This window comes from Bubalus bubalis, chromosome 4 (assembly GCF_019923935.1).
Source record: "Bubalus bubalis isolate 160015118507 breed Murrah chromosome 4, NDDB_SH_1, whole genome shotgun sequence".
NCBI lineage: Eukaryota > Metazoa > Chordata > Mammalia > Artiodactyla > Bovidae > Bubalus > Bubalus bubalis.
Genome location: NC_059160.1, coordinates 49,566,836 through 49,584,848, shown reverse-complemented (window position 1 = coordinate 49,584,848; position 18,013 = coordinate 49,566,836). Strand labels below are relative to the sequence as shown.

Sequence of the window (18,013 nt, the reverse complement as noted above, 5' to 3'; positions counted from 1 at the left end):
GCAAGGGACAACATGTTAACTTGGAAAATCAGCAAGTGATTTCAGTATGGTTAGAATAAAGGTGTGTGTGTATGTGTATGTGTGTCTTTGTGTCTGTATGTTCATGTGTGTGCAGATATCTGTGTGGGTGTGTGAGTGCATCATGTGTCTATGTGACTGAATATGTTTTCAGGAGGCTAGGGTGATGACAGAGAGCCTAGAGAACAAAGCAGTTTTCAGATCATTGAAGACTGTGTATCCTTGTAGTCAATGGTATGTGAAAAAATACATATAGAGAAAGTTTTATTATGAGGAATTGGTTCATGTAATAGTGCAGAATGAGAAGTCTCATGATCTGACGTTTGCAAGCTTGGAGGCCCAGGGAAGCTGCTGGTATACTTCAGTCCAAGTCCAAAGACCCGAGAACCAGGGGAGCAGGTAATGTAAATCCCAGCCTAAGGGCTGAAGGAGATGAGATGTCCCAGCTCAGGGAGGTGGAGGTTGGGGAGTAATGAATTCTTCCTTTCTCTACCTTTTGTTTTACTCAGTCCCTTTGCAGACTGGATGATGCTCAGCCACAATGGTTGAAGGACAGGGAAGCCTACCGTGCTGCAGTCCTTGGGATCGCAAAGAGTTGGACACGACTGAGTGACTGAACAACAACCACCCCAGTGGAGAGAGTAGTTTACTGAGTCCATCAATTCAAATGCTAATTCCACCTGGAAACATTCTCAAAGAAATACCCAGAACAGTGTTTAATCTGGGTACCTGTGGCGCACTCAAGCTGACACATAAAATTAACTATCACAATCTCTTTTAAAAGGTTTGGAATATTATGGAAAAAGTCTGAGAACAGAATGAGATCCCTGAAGGCCAGCTAGCCAATATAAACTTTATTTATCTGCAAGGCAAATGAGAGCCTTTGAATTTACTACAAGACAGGAAGATGAGATGAGATCTTATCTTATAAGATAAGATGAGAACTGGGATTTTGGAAGATTCTTGGACTTGATGGTTTGGTGAAGAAGAGGCAGGAGGGAAGGAGACCAGTTGGTAGAATATTGTAATAGTCAACAGAAAGAGATGATGGGCATAGATATTAGAACAGTAGCTACAGGGTAATGGTCATTTATTAGGGTGAAGGGTTATTTATTAGGGTGAAGGGATGAGTAATGGTAGATTTGGGCTGACAGAGATGAGAGACATCAGACAATCGACTGGGTTATCTGGGAAAATCCGTAATTGAACCAGCAGTTCAAAAGCATGTCCTTCCTTCACCAATGTACAACAAATATTGCCTCCTCTGTGTCAAGCCTGTGCGTGGGGAATCTGTAGTTCATTGTGGAATCTAACCAGTAACCAGACTGCAGCAACCCAGTGTTACAAGGGCCCAGAAATCAACAGCCTCAGAAGTGGTGGAGGCGTTGAAACACCCAAGACAGTACCGAGTGTTAAAAAGACACCAGGCCCCAAATGGAATCCCAGATGGCACTAGTGGTAAAAAACAAACAAACAAAACCCCACCTTCCAATGCATGTAGACATAAGAGACACAGGTTCAATTCCTGGGTTGGGAAGATCCCCTGGATGAGGGCACAGCAACCCACTCTAGTATTCTTGCCTAGAGTATCTCATGGACAAAGGGCCTGGTGGGCTACTGTCCATAGGGTGCAAAGAGTCAGACACAACTGAAGCGACTTAGCGGCATGCTAAGCTCCACCTGGCTCTTCCAGAAATGGAATCTTAAACTAGTCAATCAGAAATCACTTGAGCAGCAATAGTTAAGTAATCTACCTTCTAGACCCCCTGCCATCCCCGAGAGGAAAGCAACCTAGCAATAACCAACCTTCTCTTTTGCCTGGTGTAACTTCCTTGTTCCCTCTCCATTCTGTCTATGTAAGTCTCTCATTTCCTACAGCTCTTCCAAGCTCCTTTCCATCTGCTACATGCAGAACTGCCAGATTTGCAAATGGTTGAATAAAGCCAATAAGAGCTTTAAAATTTACTTAGTTGAATTTTGTTTTGTAACATGAAGGATCTGGGCTACCTTCCCTAGAAGGGCATTTTTAAGCTAGAAACTCAGAGGAAGCCAAAGCAGGAGAGTCCCCTACCCTCTGGCAGAGACAGTGGGACTGGTGATCCCCAGGTGAATAAGGTTTGGTTTCTGCCCTGGTGGATGGGGACAATTAACAGGACAATACTATTGGACATAAATGCAATTAAGACATGCATCTAGATCACTCTTTAGTTAAAAAAACAAACAAACAAACAAACAAAAACAAAAAACAACTCTTGAGCTGTCTGGAACTATACCCACCAGAATGTCAAAGTGAGACTTCCCAGGTGGCTCAGTGGTAAAGAATTTGCCTGCCAACCAGGAGATGCAGGTTTTGTCCTTGGGTTAGGAAGATCCTCTGGAGAAGGGAATGGCAACCCACTCCGGTATTCTTGCCTGGAAAATCCGGTGAACAGAGGAGCCTGGGGGGCTACAGTTCATGGGGTCGAAAAGAGTGCGACAGGGCTTAGCGACTAAACCACAGCAAGCCCTCCATCCAGTCCACCCCCAGGCACTTGAAGGACGGACTCAGGGTCCTCCTGGGTACTAAAGGAATGTAGTTCACGAGGTGAACTGGTGGCTGTCGGCTAACGTCCAGAGACAGCCTTCCAGCCTTGTCCATTCCTTATCCCTCTGCTTGTCTGGTTTCTTATCTCCACTCTGGCAAACTGGGTCTGAAAGAGGGCAGCATTAATTGTTTTGGGGACCCGAAGGTGGGGGAGGCAGGAGAGGAAGAAAAAACATACTTTGTGTACTAGAGAAAGAAAAAGGAAAGTGAAATCCGAAACCCAAGCGCATAAAGCGACCCCAAGCAGACACATTGTGAACCGCTGGGGGGAGCACAACTCGGTGGGTGGGTGGGTCACCTGTCCAACCTACCCAACCTACCCTTCTCCAGGTCTGGTATCAAAGCCGAAGCCTGAAGGGCAGGGACAGCAGGGATAATCATCCTGCTTTTCTAATAATCATCCGCGTTTCTAAGCTCCCACTGCCCCTTACACACACCCACCTCTAGTTCTCAGGCCCCCAGCTCACCACTTCCTGCAGCTTCGGTCCCAGGTCGGGGGCGTGCTTGAGGGGCGGGGCTGCGTGGAGGGGAGGAATATATATATATATATATATATATATATATTTTTTTTTTTTAAGATAATTAGCATCCTCCAATCCCATTGGCTCTCCGCCGGCCCTGCTTTACATACGCCCGCCCTGCTGGCTGCTCACGGCTTGCGGGGTTCGGCAGGGTTTGCAGCCGCCGCGGTCGCTGCTGCTCTTCCGTGCCAGGAGGGCGAACACGGAGTGAACCCCGGCCCGGGAACCGGGAACCGGGGAGCCGAGAGCCAAGAGCCAGCTGCCGGCGGAGCTGCTGCCGCGGCGGCATCTGAGTAAATTTCCGTCCTACGAACACCGAGGCCAGCGTCCAGCGGCTTCTGCGCCCAGCCCGGCCCAGTAGGGAGCGGATCAGACACTTTTATTTTATTTTGGAAGAAAGGGGCGAGTCCGGCGTGAGCCTCTCCTCCGGCCTGGCTCGCTCCTTAGCGCGCCCCAGATCCGGCCTGGGCTCTGGAAGATGACTCCCTGGTGTGCCCTGTGGATTCCAGCGGCGACGGCTCGGGGAGGCATCCGAAAGTAGTCACACTTGGTAGCAGCGGCTGGTGGAAAAGTGAGCCGAGGCGGCGCTGACTCGGCTCTTCCCGCGCCCCGGCGCCCGCTGCTCCTCGCTGCTCCTTCCCCTCGGCTTCCCGGCGGCATGAAGTGGCGCAGCGATGGCCAGGAGAGGTAAGAAGCCGGTGGTGCGGACGCTGGAGGATCTAACGCTGGACTCGGGTTATGGTGGCGCGGCGGACTCAGTGCGCTCCTCCAACTTGTCCCTGTGCTGTTCCGACTCGCACCCGGCGTCCCCGTATGGCGGGAGCTGCTGGCCGCCTCTAACTGACTCCATGCACAGCCGGCACAACAGCTTTGACACTGTCAACACTGCCCTGGTGGAAGACTCCGAGGGGCTGGATTGTGCCGGCCAGCACTGCTCGCGGCTGCTGCCGGACCTCGACGAGGTCCCCTGGACCCTCCAGGAGCTGGAGGCGTTGCTCCTGCGCTCACGGGATCCCCGGGCAGGCCCGGTGGCCCCCGGCGGCCTGCCTAAAGACGCACTGGCCAAGCTGTCGACGCTGGTGAGCCGGGCGCTGGTACGCATCGCCAAGGAGGCACAGCGCCTGAGCCTGCGCTTCGCTAAGTGCACCAAGTATGAGATCCAGAGCGCCATGGAGATCGTGCTGTCCTGGGGCCTGGCGGCGCACTGCACGGCGGCCGCGCTGGCCGCGCTGTCCCTCTACAACATGAGCAGTGCCGGTGGCGACCGCCTGGGCCGCGGCAAATCGGCGCGCTGCGGCCTCACCTTCTCTGTGGGCCGCGTGTACCGCTGGATGGTGGACAGCCGCGTGGCGCTGCGCATCCACGAGCACGCAGCCATCTACCTGACGGCCTGCATGGAGAGCCTATTCCGGGACATCTACGCGCGGGTCGTGGCCTCCGGGCTGCCCAGGAGCTGCAGCGGCCCGGGCCCGGGCTCCAGCTCCGGCCCAGGCCAAGGCTCGGGCCCCGGAACAGCCCCCGTGGCGGATAAGGAGCGGGAGGTCCCCGGAGGGGGAGCGGCGAGCGGCGGCGCCTGCAGCGCAGCCAGCAGCGCCAGCGGAGGCAGCAGCTGTTGCGCCCCGCCGACCGTCGCTGCTGCTGCTGCCGCCGCCGCAGCCCCACCGGCAGCCGCCGCCAACCACCACCACCACCACCACCACGCGCTCCACGAGGCGCCCAAGTTCACCGTGGAGACGCTGGAGTACACGGTCAACAACGACTCCGAGATCTGGGGGCTGCTGCAGCCCTACCAGCACCTCATCTGCGGGAAGAACGCCAGCGGTAAGTGGTCGCGCGGGTGCCGCCCCCTCCCATCCAACGCGTCCAACTCTTTCGTAAGTTGGCCCTTCGGTCCCCTCCCGCGTCCTTTCGGCCGCCTGCTGCTCTTAAACCTCTGAGGGGACCGCCGATCTGAAGACGGCCAGAAACCCCACCTAGTGCCTCCTGCTTTCGGGATGCGCTGCGCGTACTTTACGCGGTTGGTAGCGTCCCAAGCTAGAGAGCTTGCGGTTCCGCCCGCGATTCCGGGTGGAGCCGCGGCTGCCTCCTGCAGGCAGAACACAGCGCCACTTTGTGGGGCGATCATTTGCGCCTAGTATACATTTCTGCCAGAGCCCTGTGGGGTTTTTGCTTTTTGTTTTTGACTTTAAAGATGACAAATACGCGGGCGAAGGAGTTTGGCTCCCTGGAACTCGGGAGGAGACGCTTTTCTCCCTCAGCCGCCCGATTCGGCTTGCTTCCCGGCGCCCTCGGGACGCCGTCGGAGAGCTGGTGAAGGAGACGCCCCATGGCTGTAAAGACAGACTGAGGGCTCACTCGGCCTAGAAACAGTCGGGGAAAGGTGTACGTGGTGAGAGGGTGGAACGGGCAATTTTTCTGGGGCAGTTTTTGAGGCCAGAGCTCACAGCTGGTGGGCGCTGTGCAATGGACAACCCCCCTGATGGAGACCTCCCAGCTCTTGCCGCTGTTTGGCTGTCTGGGAGCTGCGGCTGTCACCACTTGGCTTAAGGGATCCCGTCAGGATGGGAGTGGGGCGGAGTTCCGGGGAGACTGCCGGTTTTAGAGGTGGTTTCCAGCAGGTTCTGTCATTCCTCTCCGCATCCCCTATTTTGAAGGCCGGAGCTGGGTGGGTTTGAACCTGCAGTTCTGGTGGCGGAGGGGGTGGACCCGGGGCGTTTGTTTTCGAGAGCTCGAGCTGGCGGTCCTGCCTGTCTGCGAAAGCCGGAGCTAGACACTTCAAAGCTTCAATTTTCCACAGGAAATGGTAGAAGTGTAACTGGAGACTCCAAAAGCGAAATAAAACTTTGTTACATATTCGGCGGTTTGGCTGGAGGCCGCTTGGTTGGAGCTGAAATGCAGTCTTTCTGGGCAGATTTCATTCATGTTGCTGCCTGTCGTTTTCCCCGGGCCTAAGCAGAGATGCAGCGGGCGCGGCCCGGCCTCTGGGGGTGCCAAGTGTGTGCATGGGAGTGTGTGCGTATTTGTGAAAGTCTGTGTGCGCGCGTCCGCGCGTGTTTCTGTGGGTGTGCTCAGAAGCAAGCAGCTCCAGCAGAAGCCCTTTGGAAACAGAATCTCCAGTTGTCAGTCCCCTCACCTGGCTTTGGTCATCGTTGGGGGAGGGGAAGGAAGAAGCAAAAAGTGTGTGAGTGCGCGCGTGCGCGCGCGCGCTCGTGGGTGGTGGGGCCAGGTTGGCAATTCCCCCCCGATGCTCATCAAGACTCCTCCCGCATCTTCGCCAAAGCCCTCCCCTCTCTGCTGCCTGTTGGAGAGCGAAACCTCTAAAGGGAGGGTACCTGTAAGGCTTCCCATGCAGGTCCACCCGTACCTGTGAAATCCTGATGAGATGGAAACACCTGGGAGAAGATATTGGTCTTTGTGTGCGTTTCTTCTGGCGGAGAATAAGGATTCACCTGTAAAACCCAGGAGCTTTGGACTGGATAATTTCTGTTTGAAACCCTGCCCCCACAAAAAGCACAGAGAGACTTAATTTTCCTCCCACCGGCGTGAGCCCACCGCCCCTGTTCTTACCTCCCCGCCCCCCAACCCTTATCTGCTGTTCCGACTGGAATCTTCTCCCACTCCTGTTTCCTTTGGGAAGAAAAGGATTCCGCATTCAACTCCAGTGTGGCTTCCCTGGTGGTTCAGACATAAAGAATCTGCCTGCAGCGCAGGAGACCCGGGTTGGATCCCTAGGTAGGGAAGATCCGCTGGAGAAGGGAATGGCTACCCATTCCAATATTCTTGCCTGGAGAATTCCATGGTCAGAGGAGCCTGCAGGGCTTCAGTGGACTACAGTCCATGGATCACAAAGAGTGGGACAGGACTGAGCCATTTGCACTTTCACTTCACTTGGGAATCTGGGTGCCCTGCTTCACCTCTGAGTTGGCCATTCTCTTGAAGTTGTGACTGTGGGTCATAACTCACTTTGCTTCTCTGGGCCTCAGTCTCCTCTTCTATATAATGAAGGCCTGGATCTGTAATACACTCCCAAGTCCTCTTGTGGCTCTGTCTGTCTGTGTTAGCAGCCTCTATATTTTTTCAAGTTGGTTTTACTTTTATGATCTTTAGCATCTTTTAAAGACAGTTTTTGTGTTTATCCTTTTTGGAGCAAGTATAATTTGAGGAAGGAGGAGACCACAGAGCTGGTTTGGGGCAGGGTGAGTGTGTGGTGGTTGGGGTTTGCTGCCATTGCAGCATTTCCACACCACAGAGCTTAACTCGTAGGTCTCAGGGCCCCTTCCACCATCTTGTAGTATGAGATATACTGTAATTTCATTGTGATCGCTCCATCTCTTTTCCTTGGGCTTGTTAAAAATGGAAGGAAGCAGTAAGAAATGAGCAATTAATTTTTTAGGTATCTGAAACATACATTAAACATCAAATCTGTTTCTTTAACTATTTTGCATGACATTCTTTCTGATCTGCAAGTGTTATTAAGGAACCCATGCCGTACATAATCTTTCTCCCCCTTTAACTCAGTAGCATCATTTATTCATTCTTGAATTCATTTGTTCGTCAATATTTATTGAGCAGTTACTAAATCTAGGCACTGAGCAAGTAGCGGTACAAGCTAATAACAGCTAGCGTGCATTCAATACCAGTCTGTATATTGACCCATTTAACCCTCAGCATTCGCTTGGAAAGGTACTGCTATTATCCCCATTATACAGAGGAGGAAATTGAGGCACAGGAAACAAATGTCTTGCTCTTTAGTAACAGATGAGTTCCCTGCCTTCAGGCCATCCTTGCTGCCCTTAATTAACTACGCAGTTGAACTGAGGCCCTTCTTAGCCTGACAATCTTTCTATCTTAATTTATACACCTTTTGTTCCTATCAAACCGTACAGGGCAGAACTGGATTTAAGCTCCTGGTACACAGCTTCTTAGATGCCTGTTGAGTTGAGCAAGCTATTGTATAATATTGTACAGTGATATCCAGAAACTAACTGTGGAATTCTGAATTCCTTGAATCATCTTTTCAAGTCTTTCTACCTTGGTTGCCCCTTCTTACTGCCATCTCTGTACCTGTCCCCCTTTCTAATTTTCTGCACCTATGACCCGAAGAATCAGGAAATGGATCACATGGGACTTGACTCAGAAAATAAAAGATAATTGGCTGTCAGTGAGGGCTTGCTGGCTCTCAAGAATCACACGTGTGAGCTTAGGGTGTGAACTCTGTGGTGACTGTTTTACTCTTCAAAGCTGGTTTTTTTCTTTCATTGACTCTCAGCTGTTTAGAGTATGTGGGGAAACAGATAAGACAACTCAGTGAGGATTGCATTTCAGTAAGGGGTTTAAAATTTGGCTTGACTGATTTTGCTAAAGCTCAATAAAGAACAGACAGAAGTGCTTCACCACACCATTGTCTGTGCAGTCATTTACCTTAAACCCCATCAGAGCTGGCCAGTTCCCACTCATCCCTGAAGACTTGGTTCAAAAACTGTCTTTCTGGAATCTCTGTGAGGCCTTCCTTGATGCAACCCTTTTTTCCTCCCCAAAACCTAGGCCTTCCACAGCCCTTTCCCCATCCTGTGGGAATCTTGGCCCTGACTTTGCTCTAAGTGACTCCCCATTGCACTGTGGCACTAACAGTTGAGACTGTATCTTTATCATCTTTGTATCTTTCTCCATATCACTCAGCACAGCACCTAACACTCAGTAAATCCTGGGTACTATTTGTTGAATGATTATAACTAGCCCATTACATCTTTGAGATATAAAATTTACCCATCAATTCAGTTCAGTTCAGTCGCTCAGTTGTGTCTGACTCTTTGTGACCCCATGAATTACAGCACGCCAGGCCTCCCTGTCCATCACCAACTCCCGGAGTTCACTTGTAAAAGCCTGTGAAATCAGGTATCCTGGATTTGAATTTCAAGGCTTACATTTTTCTAGCTGTGTGTTCTTATGTATCATACCTAATCACTCTGAGCCCAATTTCCTCAGCTGTAAAGTAGAGGTAATAATTATGAGGATTAAATGAAATTATTTGTATAAATATTACAGTCTGGTGCATGACATATTTTAGGGGCCAAAATGGTGATGGTAGTCATATAATTCAGGCAGAATGGTACCTGTTATCTTTGTCTTATCCATGTGTTCAATGTGGATGGAACCAACAGGGTGCAGAATTTTATGTGAATCTTCCTTCCTGATATTCAAAGCATCAAATAAGTCAGTGCGCCCACCTCAGAGATTAACCTCATGTGCAGCCTCATTGCGAAGGTCACAAATAGATTGCTTGATCAAAGGAAAGTAGCTCATTTTATTGACTGTATTTCTTTAAAAAAAAAAAAAAAAAAGGCATCATTAGTGAAAGGGCACCAGGGAGCTTTCTGGGTGATAGAAATGTCCTTCTGTTGATAGGGGTGTGGGTTCAGAGGTATGTGCCTTTGTCAAAATGCATTGCATTGTAAACTTAAGATATGTGTGTTTCACTGTATTGAAAATTACATTTCAGTAAAAAAGAAGACATAAAAAGAGCCATAGGCATCCTTGGATGGAATTTTGTTTTAAATGCAGAAAGAATTTGAAGAGAAGATTGCAAGAGGCAGTGTGGTGTGATGAAAGGGAGAAGGGCTTTACACTTAAAAAGGTCTAACCTCAGATTTCAGCTCTGCCACTCTTTAGCAGGTGACTTAATTTTGCTGAATTTGTTTTTCTCATCTGCAGAGTGAGGATTGCAAAACCAAAAAATGCATAAAAAAGGAAGAAAACCCAAACCTACCACATAGGGTGATTAAAAGAATTAGATCAGATGTGTGAAAGCAACTGCCACATACTAGGCACTCGATAATAGTGGCTTCCTTAAAAAACAGATTATTCAGACTGGTGATAATAATAATAAGGGGATTTTGAATAGTCTCATTCACTTCTGGGATCCCCAATCACTTTATAAACACTAATTAACATGAGCCCTCACCTCACCAACCCTGGTTTGGTGGCTAAGTTGGTGTTCAGGTCTTTTGCTTTTCTGTTGCTCCATAGATCAAATGCTTACTCAGCTGTTTTCCTGGCCCACCCATCATCCCCCAAATCCACCCCCTCTACCCATCTTCCCTCAGATCCCCCGAGCTGATTGAGTTATTCCATAGTACAGGGTTGCTGTGCTGGATGAAACCATAAGAAACCCAGCTTTTTGTGAAGAACTGCAAAAGCAATTTCAGCAGCCAGCCATGTCAGTGTCTATGCTCACAGAGCACGTTTTTAATTAACTAACTCAATGTAAATTAAAACTTGAAATTTGGGTCAGTGGAGGGTTGCTTGGTTTTCTATTCAGATTCACCAGTTCAGTGCTGGAGTATTTGTAAGTAGAGTGTTTCCTGAAACACACCATAAAAATAACAACAAAATAAAACAATAGGGGACCAACCTGGAGATCTGGGTTAAGGGGTGGGGTGGCTAATGGCCTTTGAATAGTTAAGAAAGGCCTCTAATTCTGGATCTGTTGTTATTTGTGACCTTGAGCCAGACACCAAACTTACCTATAAAATGGATCTGGCTATCATTTACTGAGAAGTAAATATAAAATAGTAATTGACTTGGGAGTCAGACACACCCGTAAGTTTCCCTATTTGTAAAATAGGTTTTGTAATAGTAATAGCTACACTTGTGCAGTGTTTATTATATGCCAAGCACCGTTCGAAGAGTGCTATATATTATAATTGTTATAGTTACATTAGCTGTTATAAAAAACAACCTCCAAATCTTAGCTTAACACAATAGAAGGTCATTTCTTTCTTTTTTTTAAAAATTTATTTATTTTAATTGAAGGCTAATTACAATATTGTAGTGATTTTTGCCATACATTGACATGAATCAGCCATGGGTGTACATGTGTTCCCCATCCTGAACCCCCCTCCCAACTCCCTCTCCATCCTATCCCTCTGGGTCATCCCAGTGCACCAGCCCTGAGCACCATCTCATGCATCGAACCTGGACTGGTGATCTGTTTCACATATGATAATATACATATTTCAATGCTATTCTCTCAGATCATCCCACCCTTGCCTTCTCCCACAGAGTCTGAAAGACTGTTCTATACATCTGTGTCTCTTTTGCTGTCTCGCATATAGGGTTGTCGTTACCATCTTTCTAAATTCCATATATATGTGTTAGTATACTGTATTGGTGTTTTTCTTTCTGACTTATTTCACTCTGTATACCAGGCTCCAGTTTCATCATCTCATTAGAACTGATTCAAATGTATTCTTTTTAATGGCTGACTAGTCATTTCTTATTCACTAACGACTGATTGGGAGAGGAGTGTGGTGGGAGTGAACTGGAGTGTCATTTGAATACCAAGACTGATGGAGAGAGTGCTTTCTTTACCTTCAACCTGTGGCCTTTAGGGCCTTATTTGGACATTTATCCAGCCCGTAGGTAGAGGAAGGAGAGCGTGGGGCATCTTAAGAACGGTGTTATGGGCTAAGCCTGAAAGGAGCCTTCATCATCATGTTTGTATATCACTGGCCAGGTATGTCACGGGCCCTCTGGCCACCAAATATCTCTGCTTCCTTCTTTTCAGACACAAAACATGGTTCCCTTCCTCTAAGGGAAGATCCTCATGTTCTATCCAGTCACTACTTTCAACTTGAAGTTCTGGATCTTTGGGCGAATTCCTGTCCTATCCATGGAGTTGAATGTGGCTCCTCATGGTTCAGGGACCCAGAATCCAAAAGAAACTCATTATCTTCCCCTCTGTGCCTGTATCGGATGATAACCCATTAGGAAAAGGCAGCAGTGGGAGATACACAGAAGTCACTGGCCCCTAGTAGTTATGAAATCTGCCAAGCAGACCATGGGTGAGGTTTCCTTGCTTAAGCCTCACTTCTGCTCTCTGAGAGCAATTTCCCAGTTCATTGTTCTTCAAACTTGTGGCTCTGTAGGAGGAATATCGTTCCTGATGCTTCTTGGCCACCCTTGAAGTGGGTCTTAGGGAATATGACCTCTTTGAGGCTCTAAATCTAGTAATCTGGTTTTTGCCTTGAACTTTAAGGGGCCCAAGGATTGTTTTGGGCTTCCCAGGTGGCATTAGTGGTAAAGAACCCATCTGTCAATGCAGGAGACATAAGAGATGCAAATTTGATCCCTGGGTGGGGAAGATCCCCTGGAGGAGGGCATGGCAACCTGCTCCAGGTTTCTTGCCTAGAGAATCCCGTGGACAGAGGAGCCTGGTGGGCTACATAGAGTCCATGGGATTGCAAAGAATCAGACATGACTGAAGCAACTTTGCATAACACAAGGATTGTTTTAATGCTTTAACAGTAAAAGATTTTTAAAATCCAGGTTCATAGATTTTGCCAATGCAATTCCCTCAACAGCTCAGTAGGATTTTCATCTATGACATCTTGCTTACCAGCAGCTAGTTTTTTCCTAGACCTAATTCTCCAGCTTGGATTATTTCTTCCTTCATCTCAAACCTCTATTTCTCTCTCAAATTAATGAGGCCATCAGGCTTAGGTGGGAACCTTATACACTCTATCTGACATTTATTTCACCAGGTTCAGTTCAGTTCAGTCGCTCAGTCATGTCAGACTTTTTGTGACCCCATGGACTGCACAATGCCAGGCCTCCCAGTCCATCACCAACTACCAGAGTTTACTCAAACTCACGTCCATTGAGTCGGTGATGCCATCCAACCATCTTATCCTCTGTCGTCCCCTTCTCCTCCCACCTTCAACCTTTCCCAGAATCATGGTCTTTTCAAATGAGTCTGTTCTTCACGTCAGGTGGCCAAAGTATTGGAGTTTCAGCTTCAGCATCAGTCCTTCCAATGAATATTCAGGACTGATTTCCTTTAGGATGGACTGGTTGGATCTCCTTGCAGTCCAAGAGACTCTCAAGAGTCTTCTCCAACACCACAGTTCAAAAGCATCAATTCTTCGGCACTCAGCTTTCTTTATAGTCCAACTCTCATATCCATACATGACTACTGGAAAAACCATAGCTTTGACTAGATGGACCTTTGTTGGCAAGTTAATGTCTCTCCTTTTTAATATGCTGTCTAAGTTGGTCATAACTTTTCTTCCAAGGAGCAAGCGTCTTTTTATTTCATGGCTGCAGGCACCATCTGCAGTGATTTTGGAGCCCCCCAAAAATAAAGTCTGCCAGTGTTTCCACCGTTTCTCCATCTATTTGCCATGAAATGATGGGTCTGGATGCCATGATCTTAGTTTTTTGAATGTTGAGCTTTAAGACAACTTTTTCACTCCCTTCTTTCACTTTCATCAAGAGGCTCATCAGTTCTTCTTCACTTTCTGCCATAAGGGTGGTGTCATCTGCATATCTGAGGTTATTGATATTTCTCCCAGCAATCTTGAGTCCAGCTAGTGCTTCATCCAGCCCAGCATTTGTCATGATGTACTCTGCATATAAGGTAAATAAGCAGGGTGATAATATACAACCTTGACATACTCCTTTCCCGATTTGGAGCCAGTCTGTTGTTCCATGTACAGTTCTAACTGATGCTTCACTTATATGTCTGCTCAATCTTTGTTCTTATTGTTCAGTATCTAGGAATAGCTGTCTTCTGCACTACTCCTTCCCAATTTTACGTGCAAACTGACTAGTTCATGCCTGCGATCTTCTCTTCCCCTAGTATCTTGCTAAACTTAGCCCAGAACAAGCAGCAAACTCTCTTACCATTATTTTTCAATCTTTTTTCCCTAGAGCTTACAGGCTCAGTAGGCGTAAGTTCTGCCTTCTAAATTATCATAGCGACAGTTTAACCAAACATTTCACTGCTGCAAAACATGAGGCTCCAGTTTTCGAGCCTTGATCATCTTAACCCACCATCTGACTTCTAAGCCAATGCCACATATATAAGTACCCTACTTCCAGTGTCAATTTCAGTTTCTTTATTAGTTAGGGTAGTGCAAGCTGTTGCATCAGATAAATTCTAACATTTCAGCCACTGAACACAATCAAACTTGTTTTCTCATTCATGTTGAGTCCAGTTGAAGCTAGTGGAAGGAGATGCTCTGTTTCATGGAATCTGATAGAGGGTCTGCCATCTAGAATATGCGACTCTCAGGAAATTCCTTGATTGGGGGCAACAGTGAGGATGATGGGAGGTTTTTATAGGACAGTCTTGGATGTGGGTATGTTAATTCCTTCCACATTCCAAACACCAGAGTTTAGTCACATGGCCTCAACAAGATATCAGGGACTGGAAATTGTGGTTTCCATCAGGGCAGCCACTCCTAGCCACAACTCTACACTGTTAAAGGGGCATTAATTTTGGGTCGGGCACTAAACATCTCTGCCATCACGTATTAACTGTTTTAATCCTAGCCACAACTTTATGAAATATGTGCTATTATTATTATCCCCATTTTACAGATTAGGAAATTGAGGAACAGGAAATTTAAAGAATTTACCTAAGCTGACACAACTAGTAAGCATTTGTGTCAGATTTGAATGTGGGCAATATGGCTCTGGACTGCCTTATGAAATGTTTATGATGATCAAAGTAATATTAAAATAATAATGTGATGAGTGCAAAGTGTTTTCCCCAGTGTCTCATACATGGTACATATTTAACAACTGTTCTTCTTTATCGATTATTTTTGTTATCGTCATCATGTTCTGGAAGTGGGATGCTATGTGGATGAACAGTGAATTGGTGTGAAGCTCTCAGGCACAGGTAATATATGAACCCCAAAGAGTGGGTGCTCCAGGAAAATTGGGCTGTATGCCTGTCTTCTCCGCTCTGCCACCCCCTTCCTTTCATCCACGGGGGGAACTAGCAGTTGCTGAGCTGAGTACTGTGCGAGGCCTTTCACACACATGAACTCATTTCATCTCCATACTGTTCTTGTGAAGTAGGTGTTTCTTATCCCCATTTTATTGGGGAGGAAACTGAAACTCAGATGGGTTCAATGACTGGTCCGAGATGCCATTGCTACTGAGGGGTAGAGTTAGAATTGGGGCTTCAGAGCCTGTTCTCTGAGCAGCTAAGGCCCAGTGGTGAAATCCAGTTCAAAGGAGCCTCTGAGAGGATCCCAGAGCAGGATTCCAGTGCAGCTGGAGGGGTGTGTGTGGAGTGGAGGCGGGGCTTGCCCTGGTGGTCATGGTTGATGATCGTCCTCTCTATAATATGTGGTCACAGGTCTTTTTTTAGCCCCCACTGTCTTCCTTTTCCTTGGCTGCCCTGTGAGTCACTGTTCATGACGATGCTATGCAGCCTCCTCAGCTGAGGCCCTGGAGCAGTGGGTGGCTTTGTGGCCTCCAGGGGACAGCCCTGTCCATACCCTGTTTAGCTGGGTAGGCTCAGTGCTGGAAGGAGCTTCAGTCTGCTTATTAGAACTGAAGGCAGAAACCTGAAACTTGGTGGGAAATCTGTCCTCCCTGAGAATCATAGGCTGGGTTTTCCTAGAAAAGGACTGTTTCTGGGATCCTCTGGAATTAGGTGGACCCACTCTCTACTTCTGCCTGCAATGCGGGAGACTCAGATTCAGTCCCAGGGTCAGGAAGATCCCCAGAGAAGGGAAAGGCTACTCACTCCAGTATTCTTACATAGAGAATTCCATGGACTGAGAAGCTTAGTGGGCTATAGTACATGCAGTTGCAAAGATTTAGACACGACTGAGCAACTAACACACACACACACACATACCCTACTACCTGTAAGCCAGGTAATTGTGGGCAAGCCAGTTAATCTTTCTAAGCATCAGTTTCCTCATCTGTTAAATGAGGATAATGGTAGTACTCCTCCTGTAGGGTCATTGGGAGGATGAGTTAATTTATGTAAAATCCTCAGAATAATATCGAACACACCATAACTGAATACATCAATTGTCTGTTAGCAGTTATGATGATGATGAAGTGCTTAAGAAGTGCCAGCCTCCTTTTTGAAGATCTGTTCCCTGTACCCTGCTTCTTCTGTTGAGTGAAAGGTTTTAAATAATTTTCCAGTAAGCAGACTTGTATGATTTGACACCTTACTAGCTGTGTGATATTGGGCAAGTTACCTAACGCCTCTGCAACTCAGTCTTCCTTTTGTTAAATGAGAGAAACAATAAAGGCTTTTAGGGGGTGACTGGCATATAGAAATTGCTTAATAGATGTCAGCATTGTTGGATTTTATTATGTTCATTAAAATTTTTTTCTACAGGCACTGTGTTAGATGTTAAGCAACATGGTCTCTGTCCTCATGGAGACTGCAGGACTTAGTTTTGTCATCAAACAATCCTTTTCCCTCCTCTAGTGTGAGCTGAGTCATGTCTGACTCTTTGTGACTACATGGACTGTAGCCCGCTAGGCACCTTTATCCATGAAATTTTCCAGGGAAGAATACTGGAGTGGATTGCCATTTCCTTCTCCAGGGGATCTTCCCGACCAGAGATTGAACCTGAGTCTCCTGTGTTTCCTGCATTGGCATGCGGGTTCTTTAACAGTCACTGTTAAAGAAGCCCCAAAGCAATCATTCATACGTAAATTTACAACTGTGACAGTAGGTACAAAGGAGAGATAGAGGCGACTGCAAGAGTCTTTACTGAGGCTCTAGATGTAGTCAGGAGCGAGGAAGTGAGGCCTGAGTGAGGTTGAAGCATGGTATATTTGGTTGAAAAGGTAGCAAAGTATTCCATGTATGCAAACAGAGTGTGCCAAGGGCCTGTAGCAGAAGGGAGTATGGCGAGAGGAGAGCAGCCAGTGTGACTGGAATGGGAGAAGCAAGTGAGGGGGGCTGGTTAGAGGCTGGAGTAAGCATCTTCCAGAGTAAGGAGTCTGTGTCTTTCCAAGGACACTGGAGAGCCTTTAGAAGCTTTTAAGGGGGTAGAGAGGGTTCCCCAGGTGGCTCAGATGGTAAAGAATCCACCTGCAATGCAGGAGATCTGGGTTCAATCCCTGGGTCAGGAAGATCCCCTGGAGATGGGAATGGCTATCCACTGTAGTATTATTGCCTGGAAAATTCCATGGACAGAGGATCCTGGTGGGCTACAGTCCATAGAGTCACAAAGATTCAGACTTGACTGAGTGGCTAACACTTTCACTTTTCAAGGAGGGATCAGATTTGTGCTTTAAAACGCAGTTTGAAGAGCAGACAGGAAGGGCAGGGTAAACATAGTAATGCCAGTGAGGTATTGTTATCACTTCCATCTTACACAGGAAGAATCTGAGGCTACCAAACACTCAGTAACTTTCTCAGAGTTGCTAAGACAAGAAATGGCAAAGCAGGGATTTGAACTTGAGCCTGAAGGACTTCACATTGCACCTGCCTCCCACCCATGCCATGCTTCATGCCAAGGGAGCTTCTGGTTCACCTCTCATATTTTACAGGTGGGAATACTGAGGCCCAGAGTGAGATACTGATACTGCCTTCCCCATGGTCACAAGGTTCCATGGCAGAGCTGGACCAGTAACCCAGCTTTCTGGATTCTTAGCTCATCTCTCCTCCACTGTGATGCATTGTCTTGTCCAAACCAGATCACTCCTGGGAGGCAGAGTGGGGTGAGAGGCTGCCTTGTCAACAGACAGCAGTTTTTGAGGTTAATTTACAGCCTGGGTGTAACATTATGGGTTTTACTTTACGTGCATCTCACAGCAGAAAGAATGCTAGTCTAGAAGCTTGCAGAGGTCTCGGTTAGCTTGTGGCTGGGCCAAGGGAAGCAATGACTGTGCAGTTCAGGTGTTCAGAAGGCAAGATCAAGTGAGTGGTTCCCCAGTGGATGAACATCTGAGAGCAAATCAGAGAGGCAGCTCTACAGGGTAAGTGGAACCTGAAGGAGGCTGAGGTTGCTTGGGTTCAGTGGGGGTTTGGGATAGTGTATATCATTGTTTCTTCCTAATCCAGCTCACAGTGCCAGCCAGGGGGTCAGGATGCATGTCAGAAGCACGCACACACAGA

The 18,013-nt window shown here is 47.6% G+C and overlaps 1 protein-coding gene across 2 annotated transcripts in view; it reads left to right on the top strand.

Annotated features, from left to right (window-relative positions):
- The first annotated feature begins 3,235 nt into the window (after positions 1 to 3,235).
- Positions 3,236 to 18,013, top strand: part of BTBD11 (BTB domain containing 11) — a 326,170-nt gene continuing 311,392 nt past the window's right edge. Inside the window, exon 1 of one of the 2 annotated variants that reach the window (XM_044941391.1) lies at positions 3,236 to 4,944. In XM_044941391.1, the coding sequence (XP_044797326.1) occupies positions 3,798 to 4,944 (1,147 nt within the window). In that variant the 5' untranslated portion in view covers positions 3,236 to 3,797. The remainder of the gene's footprint in view (positions 4,945 to 18,013) is intronic. The other variant, XM_006069563.3, reaches the window with a different exon arrangement.